Source organism: Lutzomyia longipalpis, chromosome 2, assembly GCF_024334085.1.
Source record: "Lutzomyia longipalpis isolate SR_M1_2022 chromosome 2, ASM2433408v1".
NCBI classification, from domain to species: domain Eukaryota; kingdom Metazoa; phylum Arthropoda; class Insecta; order Diptera; family Psychodidae; genus Lutzomyia; species Lutzomyia longipalpis.
Window position 1 is genome coordinate 17,417,731 of NC_074708.1, and position 23,906 is coordinate 17,441,636.

General features: G+C 38.1%; 3 protein-coding genes across 5 annotated transcripts in view; 1 reads left to right on the forward strand and 2 right to left on the reverse strand.

Annotated features, from left to right (window-relative positions):
* LOC129791051 (protein drumstick) overlaps positions 1-6,748 on the reverse strand; it is a 10,876-nt gene extending 4,128 nt beyond the window's left edge. The window contains exons 1-2 of one of the 2 annotated variants that reach the window (XM_055828959.1): positions 5,802-6,748; positions 1,573-1,903 (exon numbers count right to left, since the gene is read on the reverse strand). In XM_055828959.1, coding sequence (XP_055684934.1) covers positions 1,573-1,793 — 221 coding nt within the window. In that variant the 5' untranslated portion in view covers positions 1,794-1,903; positions 5,802-6,748. The remainder of the gene's footprint in view (positions 1-1,572; positions 1,904-5,801) is intronic. The other variant, XM_055828960.1, reaches the window with a different exon arrangement.
* A 5,478-nt stretch (positions 6,749-12,226) lies between these two features.
* On the forward strand, positions 12,227-17,833 carry LOC129791050 (dihydrolipoyllysine-residue acetyltransferase component of pyruvate dehydrogenase complex, mitochondrial). The gene is made up of 5 exons (XM_055828958.1): positions 12,227-12,543; positions 12,979-13,926; positions 13,989-14,188; positions 17,007-17,109; positions 17,193-17,833. Exons 1-5 carry the CDS (start codon positions 12,422-12,424, stop codon positions 17,320-17,322), a joined length of 1,503 nt encoding a protein of 500 aa, XP_055684933.1. The 5' UTR covers positions 12,227-12,421; the 3' UTR covers positions 17,323-17,833.
* LOC129791049 (lysosomal alpha-mannosidase) lies at positions 17,738-23,700 on the reverse strand. Of its 2 annotated transcripts, none has more exons than XM_055828957.1 (6): positions 23,343-23,700; positions 22,859-23,229; positions 21,424-21,566; positions 21,156-21,355; positions 20,640-20,773; positions 17,738-20,539 (listed from the first exon to the last, which is right to left on the reverse strand). In XM_055828957.1, exons 1-6 carry the CDS (start codon positions 23,469-23,471, stop codon positions 18,244-18,246), a joined length of 3,273 nt encoding a protein of 1,090 aa, XP_055684932.1. In that variant the 5' UTR covers positions 23,472-23,700; the 3' UTR covers positions 17,738-18,243. The 2 variants fall into 2 exon arrangements, with proteins under 2 accessions (XP_055684932.1, XP_055684931.1); XM_055828956.1 differs by lacking the exon at positions 20,640-20,773 and adding an exon at positions 20,896-21,029 and having other exon boundaries at positions 23,343-23,695.
* Positions 23,701-23,906: the final 206 nt, after the last annotated feature.

A 23,906-nucleotide genomic window follows, 5' to 3' on the forward strand; every position in this document is an offset into this window, starting at 1 on the left:
ACTGCTTGAATTTGCTAAGCAAATTGCAGAAGATGCCTCTTTTATCACCACCACGTATCACCTATAGCTCCTTTATCAATTCTACGTGGGATTTTTGGCTACAAAAAATACATAATACCCACAACACCTGTATATGGAGGGCTTTTCTTCACCTTCCCCGAAATTAGCTTGGTCAGAAGACGGGTGAGAAAAAAGTTTTACAGCCCCGAAAGCGGATCTCCCAAAAAAAGACGTTGATTGGTAAAATCAACAAATTAATCAGCGCTGAGTAGACAAGACAAAAAGTGTGTGGTAATTCTCAACTGATACGGGGAATCCTCGCCACGGTGGAAGAAGTAAATAGGTTTGGAAGATTCCCAGCCTTTTCACGCGCCATCCGGGTAATTTCCGAAGAAGCGAACGTGGATAAACGAGGTGAGTTAATTAAACAATTATCTTCGCTATCAGTGAGATTGTTTAAATTGCTGCACTTCTTGCTTCGTGCCTTATGTACTCAGAATAAAGTTCAATAAATTTTAAAAGCATTTTATTGAATTTTTAATGCAGTAATATTTTTCTTTTAGAGAGTTTGCTTTTTATGTCTTCATTTAAATGCAATTAAATGATCAATATTTTTGGGCAAAGTAATTTTTTTTTAAGAAAAAATATTAAATGTAAGAATTTTGATATATTTACTGTAGCTTTGTGTATAAAAAAAATCCAAACAATTTTTAATTATTTTCCGCATGTATTTTTTTTTCTTTTTCTGTGTTCACTATTCTAAAAAAAAGGTTTATCAAAGAAGTTATGACAATCTTTCCTTAATCTAAAAGGTACCGACTTTACGACACAAACAACATTGTTTATCTTTCTAGTACACATTGCTTTCTAAATGGCAGCAAGAAGTTGAAAAAAAAAACATCTCATAAAAATATTGCTTAACCCTAAATATTAAGGGAAATTGAGGTAAAATTACTTAAATTGTACCTATAACCTGTAGTCCTATTCCCTAACCGTTCAATGACTTCCCTAGAATTTTCTTCTTGATCACTTTAATCTATCTCAATGGAGGAATTATTTAGAGCTCCTTAAAACCCTATTTATACATAAACCACTCTATAACAAACTTGCCTAAATAGTCGTGTCTTTGAATATGAGCAGGCATGTGTAAATGCTGAAATTTAAAATTTTTTTGAGTGTAAAAAGTCTCCTCCTTAACTTTTCTTGCTTTCTTCGTGAACTCTGCTTTGAGAACATCTTTATCAGCGTTTTATGAATGAAAATTTAGTATTTTTGTTATCAAATTAGTCTGGTGCCAAAAGTCTTTTCGCTCTCTTCGGTATTGCGTATATATCACTAATTGTGTTAGGGAGTAAGTCATGCAAACCAAGACCGTGTTGGGTATCATAGAACGCTGATGGATGTTCTTCTTCTCGGTCGACAGAGAATACGAAAATTGCCCGCGATTGAGACGAAGTAACGGGTAAACGTGGGAAAATTGCCAAAAAACGTCTTAAGGGCGAGTAATTTGCAAAGGGGATGTGGGGGAGGGGAATGTTGTGCACGTTAACAACAAAAAATTGGCAGTGTTACCTGTGTTGGCGTAAATTGTCCTGCCGCTTGAAGTATTTGCCGCAGACTTCGCAGGAGAATGTAACCTCGGGACTTTTGTGGGTGCGCTCGTGGATCATCAAATTGTAGGGCTTGGTAAAGCGTCTCTGGCAATACTTGCAGATGAACTCACACTTTGGCCGCATCTTGCGACGAAAGTCCGACCGACAGTCATCGTTATCAATTCGCATGACCGCGAACATTTTGACGGAGTGGTGCTGTTGCGTGCTGTGACCAAATGAGATTTTCCAAGAAGTGGCGGCGCTATCGCTCCTCACTGGATGCCGTGAAATTCCTTCCAGCGGCCAATGAGCTGAAAGGAGAAAGATTACGGAGGAAATTAGAGGTTTTTTTCTTCTTTCAAAGAATCCGCGTGTGATAATTGTAATTGACAATTGCTCTATGTCTGTGCTTGATAAAAAAAAGTAAGGCTCCTCTATCCGTCGACAGTGTGCGCCTTTATGGTTATTGCGCGAGTTGGACGACCGTCATAGATCTTCCCCGGTGCGATTCAATGCGACGGCGGCAGATTGAGTCATTAGACACCTTGAATAAATATTTAATTGAGCATTACACCAGGCGCTTTCGATATATCACTTCTACTCTTCCTCTCCGTTCTTAGTCTTCCACCGACGACGGAGCTCACATACATAATATGAACTCCCTTAAGAAGAAAAGAAAAAGAAACCACGCACGACATCTTCCGCAATGGGAGGTTTACGAGTTGTTAAGAAATTTGGGTCATGCGACATTTGGAAGAAAAAAGAGGCACCGAGAGCGAGAAATGAGAAGAAAATTTGCATAAAATTAATTAAAATGTCTCTTTTGCTCCGCACACCACGTGAATGTTATTTTATGATTTAATGGAAATATATTGGATTTAAATGATGGTGTATAACTGAAAGGATTCCCAATAAATCAGACACATTCTGAACCCGGGTGTCACCACACATCCGAGGATGCCTCATTAAAATATGCCGAAATTGAGAAGCCCCAAAAAGCCCCGTAGAAAATCACAATGACGGTTTGTTTGTCTTTCCGCCATGTAAACTCCAAGAAGTCAGAGAAAAAGACACGGGAGATTGAGAGAAAAAAATGAAAATTAATATCAAAAAGATGTTTATTAACATTCGGATGATCACTAACTGGAAATCAATATGTGGGCTGCAAAGAAATCAAGAGCGAGCTTCATCATAAATTTCCATTTTGTTCAGCGGGAATCGGAAAGTCGCGCATCCTCCCGTTTCAAATCAATTAATTTATTGATAAAAAGCTTTCGCGGCGAGCTTTCGTGGTACCAAACCGCCATTTCGAGGGCTACCATTTTAGGAGGTCTCTTTTGGGGTATAATTAATTGCAGATAAATTTCCTAAATCATTCTCAACTGAATTCGTCATTATTCCTTCTAAGCGTGCTTAAAATGTGAAATGACGAATAAATTGAGTCGTGGGATGATTCCAATTAGCTTTTTTTTTCTTCTTTTGTGTGGCTTTCGGGCCATTAGAAGAGGCTCGCACTTCTTCCTGGTTTACTCATTTGCGTTCCAAAACGTGAATTGAGACACACACACAAAGTTTTTAGAGTCAACAAGACCAATCTATTTACAAAACGTCTAGTTAAAGCATCATTTAACACACATGTTAATGACTGAATTACTTTGAATTTTAAAGAGACGTTTAATTAAATACTCTATTAACAAAAACATAATCTAAATCAAACTCCTTACGATTTTTTTTAAATTATAAAATTCAGTGATACTTGTTAAAATTAATTTTGAAAACTCTAAATATTTTTTCAGCTAATTTTAAAAGATTTTTCTTGCTCCTTAATTCTTTATCTCAATAATATTAAGAAGGTATCTTTAAGCTAAATTCATAAATTTTCAAAATATTTTACAAAAACTGTGTGAAAATTTTATATTGAATTTAGATAAATTCAAACTATTTTATGTCGCGAATTTTATTCATAGGAAATTTTGTGCATTAAATATTATCTATATTATCTATCTTATATTATATTAAAATATCTACTGAATAGTCCTAAAGTAAACGATTTTAAACATCAAATATTTACAATTCCTTTCTCTATAACTCGCCGGTTTAAATCAACATTTAACTACTGTATATTATGTAAGTAGGTACCTACTTTTACTACGTTTACGAAGTGTTTCGTATTATAGGAATTATTAACCGTTTTAATACTGCTTTAAACACAGCAGAGATTTATTAAATTATATGCTTTTAAAATTATTTTAGATTAATGTTACAATTCTTAAAGGTTCAAAGCAAGTTTTAGCTGTGATTCTTTCTTCAAAGAAGCACAGCTTCTGTGTACACTTTAAACTGCATTTTTTTTTAATTTGACCAACTTTTTTTTATTTTATAAATTCTTAAGACAATTCTTTTCAAAAATGGTATTTTTGCATGGAAAGGTCATGAGAAGTAGTTTGAAGTAAGCAAAGTAGATAAATTATACGCTTTTTTATGTTATACGTTATAGCTTTACACATTAAGAAGTAAAGTAAAATCGACTTATAATTTTGATTCTTTTGAAGAAAATTAATCCTCAGAATACTTAAGCTAAAATTTTCTACAGACCAACGAAAAAGAATATTTCTTCTTATTCTTACTCAATTGTATTGCTTATACTTATTAACCTTTACTCTTACGCTTACTTTACTCTTACGCATACTTTATATTTTACAAGCTAATGTAAACAGCAACAATTTAGTCAACTGTACTAAACAAAAAACAATTAAAAAAAACATTTTTCGAAAATTAACCAACACTACTCAGTCTTCCCCTATTTATGTGTAATAATTAAAATAAAGATTTTACGACAATTTTACAATACTCTAAACTTAAACAATTCCGTTAGTTGCACTTTGACAATAAAGCTAAAGAACATTTTGACTTCTTTCAGTAAAAATTGAAGAAAGAATCACAGCTAAAAGGTCTCACAAGGAGTCATAAAAAATCTTCTGTTTGCACTTTCCTTTTTGGAAGAATGCGAGGAGTGCGAGGAGAGCCTTTTCTCACACACTGAGATATCCTTGTCATGGGAACCTTGAAGAAAATGAGTCCGTTCATTTCTTTCTCCATCGTCTTCGTCGATTTCTTGAGCGCGTGAATGGTGTTGAGGCGTTTTTTAAGGGTGACGAGCACCTTCGAAAAGGTTCCCCCTTCAAAATACATATAATGCTAATAATAAGCCGGGGTCAAATGATGCCGCACACAGCCAGGAATGATTCCCAACTGCGATGCCGGGGATTGCAAACTCTCTTTGGAGTATTGGTTCGATTTATCTTGACACGATGATTACTACTTTCGGGTAAAATGATGGTGTGCAGATGATTTCGGGGCGAGACGGTTCAAAAAGTGATTTGGAAAAATTTCAAGAATGGTTTACGTTGAAATACTTTTCCTGGAATTTTGGAAGCTGTGTGCTTGTTGCATTCCACCGGTGAAGATTGTGGTGGAGTTGAATTGCAATTTTATTGTGGAATAATTTGTGTGAATTGAATCGGGCTGCATGCTGTGGGTTACTGGTTTTACGCACCAATCAAAAGACATGGCTTAGCGTTGGTGCTGCGCGTGTGGCTTCTGAATCCCGCCATATGATTCGACGGCGATTCACGGGGCACAAAGTAAAATGACGGAATTACCCGGAGAGCGACCAAAGACGTGGCTACCAGTCTTTAGGAGCGTCTTCCACTCATGATTGAGAATTTCTTCCAAGAAAGGGCGGCGCGAAGACCGGTAGCGCGGGTTTTGTTCTTCAGCGCGCTAAGAAGAAGAGCCGCGTATTTAGCTTTTTTATTCTACTACGTGAGTGAAACTCTGACGGCGACTTTACGTGGATTTTAAGATGCGCTATATTGTGAGATTTCCCCATGTGAGATCACGCAGGAATTTCTGTTACGCACGCCTGAATGAGTCAAATATAAAGAGCTGAAATTGTCGCGGTTTTGTGAAAGCTGCCTCAGCTGTGATTTACAATTTATTATTTTGGCTCGGCTCTTTTTACGTCTTCTTTTTTTGTCTCTTCCTCTTGGACTTTTTCTCTTGTTCAAAATGTTTCACATCGTTTTTTTTTTTCGTCTTCCCAAGAGAGACGCGCTTGGTTGTGGACTTTCTCATATATACAAGAAGTCGCATAGCTTGCGCAATGTGTTAAAATAATAAAATTTAACTGCATGAAATAAATCTTACCTTCAGATTGGGAGTGTTGATTGACGAAGAGGCAGGTGAAGGTGAGCTGCAGGATGTCACGAGAGTTGCAAACCTCCTACAATAAATGTACTGTGCACTTTTCACCGCTAATTTTTCCGTGTGTCCAATGTCTTTTCCGACGGCGGGAAATTCTCTTCACTTTTAATCACTCTTTACAGCCTGCTCTCATACGTTTACTTCTTGCCACACATTCGCGGAAAGGTTCGTTTTGTGAAATTGTGCTCAATTAAAATCCAACCCGAATTGCGGTGGGAAAACACAACGTGGAAAATATTGATGGAAAATATTTTCACGCGATGAAGGTAAAATAAAATTATTGAAATGCGCGGGAAAATGTTTAAATCTGCAGACGCGAGATCGTTTATTAATTCGATGGTCAATATCGATGGTGATTTGGAACTTCCGAACGCTTCCGTGCGTATTGCTGCCTGTAACTGAACGGATCTTCCGTATCTAAGTGAGCAGAGACCGAGTGCTGGATACTACTTGCTGGCGTGGAAGGTGGTGGCTACTACCGAACGACCGGCTGGCTGGTGTGCTGTGGAGCGAGTGTGAGTGCGAGCAGTCTCGAATCAACAGAAGTCAACAGAGAGACGACTTTCTGGCATAGTAGCTGAACTGGAAACTGCTGGCATCTACTGTGCTGAATGAGCGGCACAGGAGGCACCTCAGCAGCCATCCACATCGGCATTTGCCATGGCCCATCGGTCAGAGCGAGAGCAATGTATAGGCCATTGCTGGGGCACCCAAACGCTCCAGTAGCGCTTTGACGGCCCCCTGTCGCCCCCGCTGCGGATGCCCCGGCGCGATCACTTGCTCTTTCGCTCTCTCACTTGTCCCCACTATCGAGCCACCAGGCACAGCGGAGATCCTCCGCCGAGCCGCCGCTTTTTTGCCCCATTGATCACACTCACACTTACTCACACACTTCCAGGCACCTGGGAGACTCTCAAAACTTCCTCACATAGCCCGCGCACGATCGCGCGGCCTCTCTCTCGCTCTCTTCCTCCTATACAGCACAAACTCCGCCTTGTCGGCTGCGGCACTGCAAAGACTCAAGGCGGAGCCCTAGCCCAACATTGCCGCACTCTTTTCACCCACAACCCACGATCAAGCATTCCATCTCACTTCCGCTGCCCACTCAAGAGTTCTGCTGATGCTCTCGTGCTGCTCGCACACACTGAATTTAGTGGCTGTCAAAAGAGCTTCCTGACTTACGCAGCACATTGAAACATCCCATCAGGGTGATCGAGAATGCAGCGATCCTTCGCGGAAGTCAAACAGCCCTTAAGGTTCCTTCTGACGGAACTCATCACACATCGCATTCCACAGCAGTAGGACCAACGACCCGATAAATCACCCAAAAAAAAGATCAGAAATACCCTCATTATCCAAATTATTTACGGAGAAAAGCTTCCTAAAATTGGATTTTTCGGGAGATCTTTCAAATCTTCTAAATATTGAAATGTAGAGGAAGCTAATATTCTTCATAAACAAAGGGATGAAGAACTAATTTTTTTTAAGCAATGCGATTAATAAAATCAATTTTCATTTTTTGCTTTTTTTTCAAAAGAATTTTTGAACTTAATTTATATTTTTAGTTTACAGAAACAGACAGCAATAGGAACAATACTGATTTAATTTAGCAGGGGCATCATCAGCTATGATGGCACCCCCTTTACTAAATAAATAAATAATTTAATTTAGGTAATTTTTCCGCAACTTCCTTTACAAAACTATTTTTAATTTGATTTTTATATTGCTTGACGATAATGTAAAAAAGAAAAAAAATATCTTAACCAAAAAGGATAGTCTAACGCCGAGAAAGAGGGCACCGATAATAAAAATAAAAGAAATGAATATAAGTAAAAGTAAGTTAAATTGAGAATTGAAAAAAAAACATTTTGCATCTAATTTAAAACGTAAAATCAAGAAAAGAAAAAAGCAAAACTTACCTATTTAAAACAAAATGAAGTAAATAAAATAAGAAATATGTTTATGTATTCCGTTTTTTCTTAACTAGAATGCTTGTTAACTTCTTCATCGGATCAATATGAAAAACGTGTCTCTCAAAAAAATTTAAATGAATTATAATATTTTTTAATTTTTATTTGGAATCTTTCAAATTATTCTATTAACTAAAATTTTAAAAATACCTATATATTTATTATAGATCTAAAGAAAGCCGACTATGAAAGACTCGATTTGAACAATTTTTCTTTAAAAATTGCACCAATAAGATCAAAGAATTAAAGAATTAGATTCTCAGTTTTTTTTTAACTTCTTGTAACTTAAAAATTATTAGAAGATTTTAATAGTGGATTTCTAAAAATTGTTGGATTTACCATTCTACACAAGAAAAAAACAAAAGAATTATTCTTTTTTTTTAATCTTACAAAGAAGTCTAGAAAAAGGTTTTCTTTATTTTTGTAGCACGACAGAAGAACTAACAAACAAACTGATAGAACCTTCTAATATTTTTTGTTCAATACTGAAATTACTAATCTGTCGAATTATTAGTAAAATAGAAGAAAAAAGATTTTTGACCCTAAATATTTTCTTTGCGTTCCTTTTATTCATCTTAATAAAGTAGATTCACTGTCATGAGGCCCTAGGCGTCCTAGCGTTGATAAACAATCTTCATGGTAAAACTAGGGAAAAAATCCTTTCAAAAAGCTTTCCATCCATACGTATATTTTTCAATTTTTTAAGAGATCTCAGAAGATGATTTTTATTATTTTTATAGCACGAAAAAAGAACTAATAAATAAACTGATAGAACCTTCTAATATTTTTTGTTCAATACCGAAATTACTAATCTGTCGAATTATTAGAATAGAAGAGAAAATATTTTTATATCCAAATATTTTCTTTGCGTTCATCTTATTCATTTTAATAAATAACTTAATTTAATAGTTAATTTAAGTTAATAAATTTAACAATAAAAGATAATATTCTTTAATTGAATCATATACAGTTAGAAAAAAAAACGTTGATGGCTAAAGAGGGAATCATCATTTCCTTTAACTATCCAAACACATTTCTAAAAGCTTCTTTTTTGTTTCTTTCCCAAAAGCAACACCTCCGTGCGTGGCCCATTGTTCGGTGAGAGTTATTTGGAGCTCATGGGTAATGTTTTAATTTAATCTCCGCACCAGAGAAAATATTTGCTTCTCTGTGAGTGAAAATAATTAAGTTTCTGATGTGGTGCCCCATGGGCAGTTTTTTTTTTTGCGCGGGCCACAGCAAACAATTAGATGTGATCATCGCTTTATGAAATGTTGAACATCATCAATCTTTTGCTCAAACTTTTGGCTACCTCTTTACCACTGTGGGAGCTTTCTTTCCGCAATCATATCTCCACCCGCCGTGTCCGCCGAGGTGATGTGTTGTTGCCTTTGACATTGCGTGAGACTCCCACTAAATTGCTTGGTTGGGGGTGGGGGTGGGGGGCAGAGTTAAGTCGAAAGATCCTGGCCCTAGTGTGATGGGTACAAATTGGCACTGTGTGGAGTCTCTCTGGTACTGTATATAGCAATTCATGAGATCGACTCGCCTCGGTGTCTGTGAGAGGAGCCCGCGGGCAAAAGTACATAAAAGCCAAGAAGAGAGAGAGTGGCTTGCACATGAGAGGGGCCCAAAATGAAGTTCACTTATTCTTTGCAGAGCGTTCAGAAGAATTGAGATGAGTGATCGTGCAAGCGTGAGATCGCTATTCTTCTCTTCCCGAATAGCGTTCACAGAGCGTGGGAAATGAACAGTAGTGACCGCGAGGGAATGAAGTCACTGCGGGGCGGAGTCTCCATTTGGCACACACAGCACACCATCCTACACCACGACGCATCCACATGGAGACTTCACGCTCCCCTGGCGCTCCACCAGTTCGATCGAATTGATTTCTGTGGGGCTCACAGGCTCCACCTCTTTGGAGCAGAATCGGCGACATCGCGGAGCACGTGAATGGAACAGGTATTATCTCCACCAATGGGTAATTTACCTACCTGGCTGCCTATTTTCCAAATTCCCCGCACCTGCACCCTCCGCGCTGCGCTCGTTCCGCGTTTGTGTATGGCATAAAGTCCCATTGAGCGCGCTGCTTGTCATCAAATTTATGACTGCACACCACTGGGTTCCCTCCGCGCACCACGGGCCCACAGGTGTGAGCGAGAAGAAGAGCCAAACACGGGAGGATCCCCATCAAAACGACAACTCGACGAGTTTATTTATAAGACACACACAGTGAAAATTAATGATAAGAATTAATTGGACACCAGTGATGGTGGCCTGATCTTCATCGAGGCAAGGTGAGAGGTCTTGGCACATTTAAGACAATATAAATAAATTTTCAGCCGTGTTATCTCTATTAGTGGGAGACGACATAATAAATGGACGGTGGTGCTTCTTTTCTCATCATCTGCCGAAAACAACACACACGCATGGATTTTTTTCTTTCTTTTTATTTTTAACATCTCAAAGAAATGCCACAAAAATCATCTTCCCCAAACTCCTTCAATTTCGTTTCTTTTAGTAATAATTTTTCTTTTCCAATAAAGTTAACTTATTGTACAATGAGTAATTATTAAAATAAAGTTAAGTGTTAAACTTTGCATTTCTACACCGCTGGTCCGATCGCAATGAAATTTAGTATAGAGACTACTGACACGAGGCGGTTTTCACCAACGACATTCATTTTCCCTCCAGAGCCCCCCTTTAAGTAGCCCCCATATAAATTTTATTAATTTTGGCTACTTTTTGAATTTGGCGCCCTTAATGCAGTTCCAAAAGCAACCACTGAACTTTGGCACTGTTGGTTCAGGAGAAAATGAGACGGAAGCATTTCACCGCTATTCATCTCCCTCACACTTTCAATTTTTCGCAATTTTCATGCGTTTTTAGGGGAATTTTCCGGGAACAGTGTGTTTTTCATGACCAGGAAGCGACGCCGCATCGATTGGTATCAAAATTTTAAAAAGTTCGCGAAAATCCATTTCCGAAAAAAAAGTGCGTGTAAAATCCCCAACCGTCAAAGTTCAAATTTTTAATCCCAACCGTCAAAATTTCTGCGAGCCCCACTTTCCGTACAGGGGGCTTCCCCGTGGGCTCCGGAGCACTCTGATGTGCCCCAGGAGCCCCATAAATATGTTTTGTGACAAAAAATTCGGGAGAAAAAACAAGAAAATCGTTTTTTTTTTTTGAAAAAACAAAATAAAAGTTCGTTAAAAGTTCAAATGGAATTATCTTCTTCTTCGTTTTGTTATTTTCACCAGACGTTGTATGGCGCTGTTGAAAGAAAATTTTGGCTGTACGAAATCGCTGAAAAGCGTCTTCGCTAATCACAAGATCTCGAGAAATATTATTCATTTCCCGGGAAAATTGAAGTGATAACGCAAAAAACACGAGAAGTTATAGGAATTGGTATTCCACAATATATGGCGATTCTTTATGCGTTGGAATTTGATTAATTATACATTACATAGCAATAATCTCTTAGAAAAACATTCAAAATGAGCTCAATATTGAGTCAATGTAGTTCCACATAAATGATCAATTATTGATAAATTTGAATTGACCTAAAATTGGTCAATAATTAACCAATAATTGATCAATCTGATTGATTCAATCATGTTGAGCTTCTGTTGACTCAATCTTTTGTTTAATTGGATGTTATAATATGTAAATTTACTAAATTAATAGTGTTAGGGATCGCAAGTCAAGTAGTGGACTGTATTTATATTTTATTTCCAAAGTAATTGATCTACGGTGTGGGTGGGTGGCGAGGATGGCAATTGTAAGCAAATGGCAATTGTAAATGAGGCAATGTGAGGGATTCTGGAACAAATTCTTCTGATTAAATTCTTTCTAATTATTTTATAAATTGTTTTTACCTATTATAATTGCTAGCCGCTATTTGTCCCTTCACGCCTTCCTTTCTCTTGCGTTAAATCCTATTTAAATTAATTTTAATTAGCTACATTCGTTCATTACATATATATTATCTACCATTTTTACCTTTCTTCAATCAGCTATCTTAATCACTCAATATTTTTGCCATCCTTTGGCGCCGACAAATTCCTATGAAATCATTTAAACTATTACTACATATTCTTCATTTTTTTACATAGATATTTTCAAATTACTTACTTTTTTTATATGATTTTCACAAATTTCATTAGCGTCTCTTTGACTTCACTACTTTTTCTCTGCAAGAATACGCCTACTGCGATTAACTATAAACTAAACCTATCAATTTCCCCAAAGGAACTATAAGGGGCTATTCAATCCTCAACAAATAGAATCTCTGATTTCTCCACTCTTCAATTCGGACAAAATCTGAGCCCGATCTGAAAGTCAGATTTATCAACGAAATGCCATTTTCACTTATGTGGAATACCAACTAATTTTCTTTTCTCGGGAAATTTTGAGTAAACGTCAATTTGTGTCAACTTTCTGACGACCTTAGTTCGTCCGTGGTGCGGAGAATTTGCAAGATTGTGTATTTTGGTGGCCAGGCAGGACTTCCAGCGCGGATCTTTTGGACAAATCGTCAAGTGGGGCTGCTTCTCCGTGACATCCGACCGCAAACACCTAGTCTAGCTTATAATGCTTCGAACGATAGCCGTGCGAAATGAGAGCCTTCTCCGTAACTCCATCAATCGGGCACTGCGACTCAATACTGCCCGGTGCGCCTCCACAGAGAGCTTCCGGAGGATCCAAGGTCACAGGTGAGTCCCCCCGAAAGCATCCCCATGGTGAACTTGAGGGGATTGCGCGTGATTTGGTGATTAGAGAAAATTGCAGAAATATTAGAGGTTAAGGTTGTTGTGTAATCCAGGGGAGGTAAAATCGCGAGAACAGGCGATGGGAAATGCGTGCTCGCGGACGCCCTTGAATTATCATGTTTGATGATCAATTTGTTATATTATGTAATTTATGTTTGAGCTTTCTGTCCGCATGATAAGCATCATCGATTGTGAAGGAGCGATTCCAATAAATCGCCACTCCATGACAGGCACGCGTTCTCACGCAAATCTGCCTTGATTTTCCAGTCATGCGCCGGATTCCTCAAGAAACCGGCCTACGCACTTTTAACCCATCATTATATAGCTACCTGTTGTGATTCACTTGATCCTGACCAATTTCTTTGATTTCATTCACAGAGTAACAAGCAAAAGTGCCCGGAAACCATTGGAAGCTGTGCAATGGCAAATGCAGACACTCCGTGGCTACTGCTCAGACCTACCGTCCCACATAAAAGTCCTCCTTCCTGCACTTTCGCCCACAATGGAACTGGGTACAATTGTCAGCTGGGAGAAAAAGGAGGGTGATAAGTTGAATGAGGGTGACCTCCTGGCGGAAATTGAGACGGACAAGGCAACAATGGGATTCGAGACACCAGAAGAGGGCTACCTGGCAAAGATTCTCGTACCTGCTGGCTCTAAGGATGTTCCCATTGGGAAGCTGGTGTGTGTGATTGTAGAGAATGAAGCTGATGTGGCGGCATTTAAAGACTTCAAGGATACCGGAGGACCTCCGCCAAAGAAAGCCGCAGCTCCAGCACCCGCACCAGCAGCTACACAAGTTGCCCCCGCTGCTCCAGCTCCACCACCACCACCACCAGTTGCCGCTGCGCCACCACGTCCTATGACGGCAGTTGAGCAGAAGGGACCCCGTGTCTACGCCTCGCCGATGGCAAAGAAACTCGCAGAGGCACAGCAGCTGCGACTGGAGGGTCATGGCAGTGGCATTCATGGATCCTTCAAGGTGGCAGACCTCGCTGGATTGAGTGCAGCTCCCGCGGCGGCTGCAGCAGCTCCAGCAGCGCACAAATTCGCCCCCGGCCAGGCCTTCATTGACATCCCTGTATCCAATATTCGTGGCGTTATTGCTAAGCGACTCCTCGAGTCCAAGGTCACCATCCCACACTACTACCTCACAGTCGACATCAACATGGAGGCAGTACTGAAGCTCAGGGGGAAACTCAATAAAACCCTAGAGAAGCAAAATGTCAAGCTCTCAGTCAATGACTTTATCATCAAGGCAGCCGCCACGGCGAATAGGAAGATACCAGAAGCAAACTCCGCGTGGCTGGACACAGTTATTAGACAGTAAGTAGCTGCTAAAAGACGCTGAAGTTTCTCAATCTTATAATTTTTGTTTTTGTACACAGATTCGACGCTGTGGACGTTGCAGTAGCCGTGGCGACTGATAAGGGACTCCTCACGCCAATTGTTTTCGGTGCAGACCGAAAGGGACTCATCGAGATTGCTCAGGAAGTAAAGACACTGGCCACAAAGGCGCGAGAAGGCAAATTGCAGCCTCATGAATTCCAAGGGGGAACCATTACGATCTCCAACTTGGGAATGTTCGGTGAGTTTTTTTTTTTAAATTAAATTTCTTTTAAAATTCTGAAATTGAATAAAGAAATTAAGAAATTCTTTGATTTGCCTTGGTTTGATAGCAAAAGGAGTTCATGCAAGGGTCATGTAAAAACTTCCTCTATCGCAGAACAATTTTGACCCATTTCATCTACTAGAGAATAAAAAAAAAGAATCACAGCTAAAAACATTGAAGAATCGCGAAAGAAACTCTCCAAAATCCACTGAGATCACATAGAAAAAAAAGGCAGAAAAATATTGCAAAAAAAGTGTAAAACAATATGTCGCCATTTGCAATTTTTGTCCCCCTAAAAAATGTTTCAAAACTTTTTTATAGATTTATCGCGCATTTTCCGCGGAGATTTGTTTTCTTTTCCTAATTAATTTTGCAAAAATTGAATGTTTTCATTTTTCTTAAGGTTATTCTTAAACTTGATTTTCAAGTGTAGGTCACATTTGAAGGCTTATTATTGAAGAGTAAGAAAATCATTTTCCGCCATCTTATGTGCGACGCCATCTTGATTTTTTTTTCTCAAAACAAAGGTAGGTTTTCCTTAGGATCTACTAGATGGATTTTGATGGGGTAAAAATCAAATGAAAGAGGACCCGTGCAGATTTTGATGTCAAAATCAGCATTGATCTTTCCTTTTTCATTTGCTTTTTACCCCAACAAAATCCATCCAGTAGATTCTGAGAAAAACCTACCTTTGTGTTTTGAGGCAAATCTCAAGATGGCGTCGCACCGCAAATGGCAAAAAAAAATGTTTCACATTTTTTGGCAATCTTTTTCTGCCTTTTTTTATGTGATCACAGTGGATATTGAGAAGTTTCTCTCGCGATTTTTCTATTTTTTTATTCCATACAAGATGGAATTGGTTAAAATTGTTCAGCTATAGAAAAAGTTTTTATATGAACCGTGCATGAACTCCTTTCCCCAACTTTTTAATCGTTACAAATTTTTGAGCAAAATCTTTATTTTTCCCTAATAAAATCAAATTTTAATTCCAAGGAACTCTAAAAATTATTTTTAATTAATGATTAACTATATGATTTCTCGTCCTGAAAGGGTTAATGCATTACTTTCATTTGAATATATTCCAAAAAAGCACTATTTTTCGAAAATTAAAAGAAAATCTTAGCTGAAACAAAGCCCACAAAATTTTCAAAAAGTTCTCACATCGTATAAAGATTATTCCTCTCTTCTAAACACAGCTAATTCTTATCAATCTAAAAATAGATTTTTTCCATCTCTGACGAACTCTTGTTTATGCAATAAATTAGAATAAATTTGTCAACTAAGCAACTTCGAAGAAGTTGAATCAACATTGAAGAAAAAAAGTTTCTTCTCAGAAGTTTGCTCTAAAAGCATTCAATTGATTTCAATCACAAATTCTTTTTCGGAATTAAATTGCCCGCAACCTTTTAAGCTTTAGGGGAGACCGGGGTAAAAATAGTCAATTTGCATAAATCCTTATCTGCAGGATTCCCCAAGGGCAAGAAAATTTCCTCGATAGATCATTCTTATAGGAAATTTCCTGGCCTACAACTTTGTCTCAGACCACTTTTCTCTATCTCCACGGGAAATATGAGTTTTCGAGCTTTTCCTAAACCCTTCCGCTTCTGACTATTTTTAAACGCGGCGGGTAAATATAGTCACCAGTTGGCTAAATAAAGTCGGTCGAATTTTCCGACATTTCCAATGATTTTCCACCTGAGAGATTGATAGTAGTTGATAGCTAAACTTCTCACCTTTTGATTCACGACAAGGAATTTCACTTTTATACGCACTTAAACAGAGAATTTTGGGATTTTCTCAAACACGCCATTTTGCAACAAATGAATAGAAAATATGCCAAAAATTTCGATCTCCCATATGATTTACATGGGATGACTAGATCTACCCCAAGGGGTATGTTTTGATTCAAAAAATTGTAGAGAAAAATCATTAAAAGTTATTGAAGAATACACCTTGGCAACGTTTTCTGAAGTAACCCAGCTAGTGAGAAAAATTATCAGATTGGAAAATTGCTGAAGGAAAACTTCGGAAAACGCGTTTTTCTCAATACGCAAAAGTTTGGGAAATGGGCCAAAAATCTATTTTCATTTTTAACTCCTAAAGTACTGATCGCATAACCTCCAAATTACTGTCAAAAATTATAGGTTGGTAGGGCTTTCCACCAGAATTTTTTCCGATTTTTCCGATTAATAACTTCGGAGAAATTGGCATTTGAAAATTTGAAAATGACTATTTTTACCCCGGTCTCCCCTATAAATTTTGTTTTCCATTTTTGCGATGTGGAAATATTCTGATTCATTTAAACCGAGATAGGGAGCTAAATTGTTTTTTTTTTGTAAATTCATTTAAAAATTCTTTTAAAATTGATTAATTTTCTGATTTCTGAGAGTTTTGAAATAAAAATCGGGGTTTGTTTAATTTTTATTTCTCAGAATTTTAGAGAAAATTTTATCTTAATATTAACAACGACATGCATTCATCCCTAGAGCATTATTAAACTGTATTATTATAAAATGCATTTAATTTTTATCAAGACCCTCATTCATGTTAGGAGTTGATTTGTAGAATTATCATGCCACTGATAAGGAGGTTGTTTTTATTGATGATTATTGATTGATAATATTAATCAAAGTTTTTGCAGCTGCATTGAGTTAAAAATTAAAAAAATGAATGGAAATTTTCATTCCAAACAAAAAACTTTTCAATAGAATTTTTATTTCAAAATTTAGAGCAGAACTCACAAATTAAAATCTCAAGAACTTATAAATAAATGGCTCTTTGTCTTTCTTTTTAGGCATAACACATTTCTGTGCTATAATTAATCCACCGCAGTCGTGTATCCTGGCCACTGGAGGCACAGAGAAGCGACTAATTCCCGACGAAGAAGCAGAGAAGGGGTGAGTTTCTTATTATTTTATCAATCAAATAAGCTAAATTATCTTTAAAAAAAACTCTTCAACATTTTTTTTATTGTTTAAAGTTTCCGCGTTGTTGATGTTATGGCGGCAACCCTCAGTTGCGACCACAGACTCGTCGATGGGGCCATTGGAGCCAACTGGCTTAAGCTCTTCCGCCAATATCTGGAGGATCCAAATACGATGCTCCTGTAAATATGTTACATAAACTTCCCGCGCAGTGTGTTCACGACAACTTTTCATCACCCCCCAGTAAAAGAAAAACAATTCAAATCTCATTTTTGCCTTTTTTGTTGCAAGAAAGAATGAAATGAGTTGGAAAATTCCTTTAGAGAGGGTTTCTAGAAAATCGCAAAAACAAAGGATTTGCAAAGTGTTTTAGCCCCCCCCGGAAGAAAATCACTTAATTTTTTTTTTGACCAGCGAGATATTTGCATTAGATATTATATATACAGTGACTAGGTGGCGTAATGTTATAGAAGAGAAAAAAAGAAATGAGAAGCGTATTAGAATTTGATTTTTTTGCGTAGGAGACAAGAAAGAGTTTTTAATTTTGATCTGTGAACCGAATTGTCTGAAAGACCCTTTAGAAAGAAAAAAAGATTTTGAATTATATTGGAGGATATTCTTTATTGGATGTTATTATTTTGTATAAAAAAATATAATTTAAAAATAAAAAGATCATCGAAGAGTCACTCACACGGAAGTTTTATCTTTTCATTATGATTTTTTTATTATTCGCCTAAAAGCTATTCAGTACAGAATAAAAAGAAGAAACAGCTGGAAACTATTTTTTTTTATTCTCAAAATTATTCTTCTTGTTTTATTTTCTACATATCGATGGCTACATTGTAAAAACGGCTAAGTTGGCTAACTTTGTATGGGATCCGAACCAACTTAGCCGTTTTTACAAGAATATCGAGCGCTACATTGTTAAAACGGCTAAGTCGGCTAAGTCGGCTAACTTTGTATGGGATCCGAATCGATTTAACCGTTTTTTACAATGTAGCGCTCGATATTCTTGCCCATTTCTTTGCTATTTTTTTTAAACTCAAGAAAAAATCCTCCATTTACTATGAACCAGCTGCTTTCCTCTTTTACTCCCTCAATTTGAATTTATTTGTCGTAAATTGAAGGATTAACATGCAAAATGAAAGTACGGATTTGCATGGGTTGAATGGTGATGTCCCACTTGGCGGAATCATCAGGCAACTCCTTGGCAGGTTCCTCTGAAGGCTTTCCTTCGTCGATGATCGTAACTCCCTTAACTTGTGGCGTCTCCGTTACTGTTTCACGTTTACGCTTCAAAATTTCATTCGTGAAGACAAAACCCTTTGATTCAGGCTTGAACCGGAAGCGTGTCTTTTCGGACTCCTCGAGAAGTTGATTTCCATCCAGAGTCATCTCTTCCAGACTATTTATATCGAAAATACCTCCAAAGACATCCTTAAAGTTGAAAGTGACGCTCTTTGAGTACTCCGCATCGTCGTTCTGCTCGAGAATGTGTTCGAAACGAAGAAGGAAACTCAGTTCCTTCCATGGCTCCAGAGTTAGGAGTTTAACATTCTGTGGCAGAGAAAGAGCTACTCCAGACCAGAGATGACTGTAAGTCTTGCGCCAGTCTTCGTAGTCAAAAGACGTTACATCACTGAAGAAGAGCCATGGTGAGAGGAGTTTCTCAGCCTGAAGGAACCTCTCCCTGGCTGCCATTGATGGAACACTGCCGTCTAGTTTACCAAAGATCAGGAAATGTTTACCCCTAACAGGATACGATTGATTGAGAGCTTCAGCAACACCAAAAGCATCATCGTGCAACAGACGTCGCTGAACCATAAGCTCCAGTGCTCCATCCTGCAGGCTACTTCCACCCTGTGCTCGATCATTCATAATCGCCAACCTCCTCTGTCCATCCTCAATGGCAATATTCGTCGTAACAGGATAGTAGTTTCCAGCAATTTCCTCCTGTAGTTGCAAATTCCACGTTTCCCGATGATCTCGTACGCGCTTTATCATCTCCCGTCCATTGGAGTCCGTGTAGAAGACATTGGAACTCTGAATGTCACTCACGAAGCGCGATACAACTTCCTTACCAACTCCATCATCAACGGGAATTGACCCAACAAGCCATTCAAATTCCACATAGTTGTAATCTCGATAGATACGCACAACCTGACTGATCCAGTCGTTGAATGTCTGATGTACTTCTTCAACAACAGGCCCCTTGATGACTTTCACGTTAACATGATCCGTTACCCATCTCTCTGTACTATTGGGACGGAAGATATAGGCCCCTGAGCTCCTATTCTTAAACACACGATTGTCCCCCACGGCTCCTTCGTAGTAGAAGAAGTTCTGAGAGAGCTTATGCTCCGAACCGTCTTCCAAGGAAATGCTACTCAGGAAGCCTTTGGAGTCAAATCCAACGCTAAAGTACTTATTTCCAATTGAGACAACATTGCTATTGCGAGGAGGTTTCTGTGGTTCATCGCTACTCATCTGGGCATTGTTAGCCACTAAGACTACCTCTGGGATATCTCTGAAGAGTACACGTGGAGTATTGAGCATCCTAGCTGGTTTGCGAACAATGAAGAAGGACTTGTAGCCAATGGGCGGGAGTTCAGTGGCAAGGAAGACAAGCTCAAATCCTGCTGCCTTATCGGGATGCAGAGCAGTTACTTGCGGTGGAACGGAAATGATCTGATGCGGAATGGGAACAGATCTGTAGTCTGTGACTTCGTACTCAAAGCTTCCGTCAACGGGAACACGAATATAGTGGAAGACCGAGTGAGCTAGAGCATTGTAGACGGTGACCATGAACTTGTCGCGTGTTTCGGAAATTTCGCAAGCAGAAACATTTAGTAGGAGGCAGGAATCAAAGTCAAACGTGAAGAGTGGCTCTGGAGACGTTGCTTCATCCTTGTAGCGTGCAGAGCCATGTTCATTCTCTGGGGGTTTATCCGTATTTGTTTGACGGCGTGTAAGCTGATTCAGTACAATCTTGGCTGAGTATGAGCAAGCTTTGAGGGCTGAATAGATCTGAACTGTGTAGTCTTGGGTAACGTGCTCTTTTGATGTTCCCGTAATGGCGTCATGATGTTGCAGCACACCCATAACTTCACTCAAGTAGTCCAGATGAACACGAAGGGATTTGTCTTCTTTTTTCGGAGCAAGCGACGTCAGCTGCTTGCAGATTTGTAGGAAACTATTTCCCATCCTCTCCAAGCGCTTCAGAGCGGGTTTTGACGTGAAGTAACCCGTCCAGAAGGCATGAGGATCAGAGGCATATGGGATAAAGTCATCAGTCTTTGTTGGCCAAGCTATCTGAGCATCATGAAGAGATTTCAGGTAACAACTAGGCGTTGAGTACACCAAATTGAAGTTTGACCCATTCTTCTGAGCTTCATTACCGTATCTACAATCAGAGATAAGAGGAGTTAGAAGAACAGAACTCTCTTTTAAGGGATTAGAGAAAAATGGATTGCATGCTAAATGAGAAAGTTGAGTGGGCTCACTTAATCAACTTATCGAGATTCTTGAACCACATATTGGCATCTTGGTAGTTGAAGTCTTCACCCATTGTGAGGATGAGATTATTTGTGCGATACTTCCATCGCATTTTGTTCAAGTAGGACTCAAAGGCTATAAGCTAAGCAAAACAGGGTTAAAAGCTTTCATCTAACAATTTTAGCGCGAAGCTTCATAATTTCTCAACACTTCTTCCCAAACTTCTCATTTAGCAAACAACCTTGATAATGAGTTCTTAGCTACCTGATCAACTTATCCAAGTTCTTAAAGTAAACATTAGCATCCATGTACGTGAAATCCCCGCCACTTGTGATTATTACATTATTGGTGCGATAGTTCATTGATTGCACTTGAACATACTCGAAGAATGCTCTCAACTGAAGACACACAATAAAAATATAAGAAAAGCTTCAGTTAAGACTTTGTTAAGGGATCAACATTTTAGGGAAGAGTGTAGGAAATCAGAAACTTCTTCTTGAGTGCAACTCAAACTAAATCCTTACCTTTGAATCAATGTTGTAGTCCCGGCTACGACGATCATCGATCATTGGTTCATCAGAACAGAGGATATCGAAGCAGAATCCCGGTGGGGGACCGTAATTGTTGAAGAGGACACCAGTAAAGAGATCAGCAGCCTCTCCGAGATTGGCGCTTCCTCGCCAAATCATTTCCGCTTCGCTCTTTTCCAAACGATGCGTTTTATCTGTACAACAGAGTATTTAATTTAAGAATCATTAAGAATAAATTGAACCTTAATTGACAGCAATTAACCTTGATAGTCCAAACGACCGAAGAACATCCCATCGTAACCCATCTGTGCGAAGAGAGATGCCATTTCGCGCGTGTGGCCAAATGGATCAATCTGCCAGCCTACACGTGGTCTTGCGCATTTGCCAAAGGTGTCATTGAGGAGTCTTTAATTACAAAATGCACCAAGAAACATCATTATTAATCATATGGTAAATGTGCAACAGCCACAAAAATGCAGCCAACGGTTAATTTCTCATTCAAATGCTTTCCTCTCATTCACAACAATATAAAGTTGCAATGATGTTAAAGATGTGATAAGAAAATGACTATGAGCTCAAAATTCAAATTACCGTGCAGAATGTCTGGCCTTATAAAATGTTTGAAATGAAAATTTCATGGAAATTAAAGGATTTGCAAAAGGTACTTTTTGCATCGAGATCAAGATCATGATCTTGAGTTCAAGACTGTGATCAATGAAAACAAAATGAATAATTAGTTTAGTTAGGAGAAAGATGATGTCCTGAATTTTCTTCGGAAAATCTTTTTATATTTCTATGCTAATGCCTTAGAGGTTTGGAAGAGATTATGTTGCAGAGGAAAGGAAAAAAAGACAAACAGAATACGTGTAGGATCAGCTCGAAAAATGATGGAAATTGAGTTGCAAACTAAAAAAAATTTAGCAAAGCTGCAATTTCTAATCAGACGGTAGATTTCTTTTACAAGCTACCAAGTCAGTAAAGAAATAAAAGATTAAGTAAAGTAGCACAACATTTACCTTTTCCTTAAAAATTATATCAAATATTTAACATTTTTATTAATGACTCTGTTAAGCAATTAAAATTTTTTAAATATAAATTTTTTTGGAATATAAAATTTTTTTAAATAAAAATGTTGAGTATTTTCCTTAACTTTTTTTTTTTATTTTAGGATCCCATAGTTTTTATTCTAAAAAAGCTAAAAAGATTGATATAAAAAAATAATTTGCACGACTGGGATCCAGGTATTTCTCTTTTTTTTTTAACATTTGCAATTTTTGCATTTTTTTTTTATTATAATTTTTTTTTCTTACAATTTTTATATTTTGTATTCTATTTTTTCCTTTTGTAATTTTTATTTCTTCTTGCTATTGCTCAGTTTTTATACATTTTTTTCTTTTACAACAAATATTGTAAGAGAGACAGACGCTAAATATTTGTTGCAAAAATAAATAATAAATAATAAAAAAAAATTATTCAAATTCAAATAAAAAAAAAACTTTTAAACGAATGCTCTAAATACTGCAAAACTTCCCTTGAAACTTTGAAATTTACAATAAAACAGCTACAATTTTTCATTCCTAAACCGAGTAGATAATAAAGTGAATTAAATTGAGCTGCTTGAAGTCATTTTGATGTTGCTCACCAAGTTTACACATAAATAAGACACATTGAATTTTAGCAAAATGCTCGAATCTCACCTCAATCCATAAGTAAATTGATCGATGACTGATTGGTAGTGCACGGTGGCCTCATCATTCATACTCCATGCACCACCGATAAACTCCAAACGACCCTCCTCAACGAGCTGTCGCACTTGCTCACGGAGTTCGGGGGTCTGTTCCTTCCACCATTTGAAGAAGAAGGCCGACTCGACGTAGATGAAACGGCGCTGAGGATCGGCAAGGAGGGCTTGAATGACTGAATCCAGAATGTACTGGACACCAGCCTTCTGGATCAACGTCCGACTGCCGTAGTAGTATTGATCCACCGTCTTGAGCCATCCCACGTCGTCATGTGTGTGAGGGACTATGTGGACATTGATCCGATTGGGATCGAGTTTCGGGCAACTCTGGAAAGGCATTTTGATTCTTATTTTCCCTCTTTTTGCTCTGCTTGTACCGCGAGGAGTTAGCCAATCAATATGCTAATGAACTCCCGACATGTGGATGTTTTTGACCTTACCTCATAGCCGCACTTGGGGGGTGATCGAGAGCGAAGTTTTGAGAGAATTCGATCACGTCTTGCCTTAGGACGACACTCAATGGCACCAAAGATTGCCAGGACGAGGCAGAGGTAAAGGATAAAGCGCATGGCGAATCCTTTTCAAAACTCACCAAACACACGCACACAAAAATTTTCCTTTTTTTCTGAATTTCCCAACAGAGCACTTCCAAGTCGTCCGTCCAGTCGGAGTGATCAGCGACAACTAAAGATGAGCTCTGCAGCTTGTCGCCGCAGCGGAACGTAATTAAAGTGCTTTGTTGACACAATTGACTCCCAAAGCCAGTGGATGTGGAGTCTCTCACAGATGATCATCACAACACTAATGCTGTTGCCCATCCAGAGACAGCTGTACTGGATGTGCTGGACATACAGTACTGATCACAAGTGTCCCCCAAACATAATCAACCATTTCAATCTCTATTAAAAACATTTAATAAAAAACATTAAGTCATCAAGGGAATTTCTTTTACTCATAAAACAGCTTTGAAGATTAAGTGTGACAAATTCCTTTAACTCTTTAAC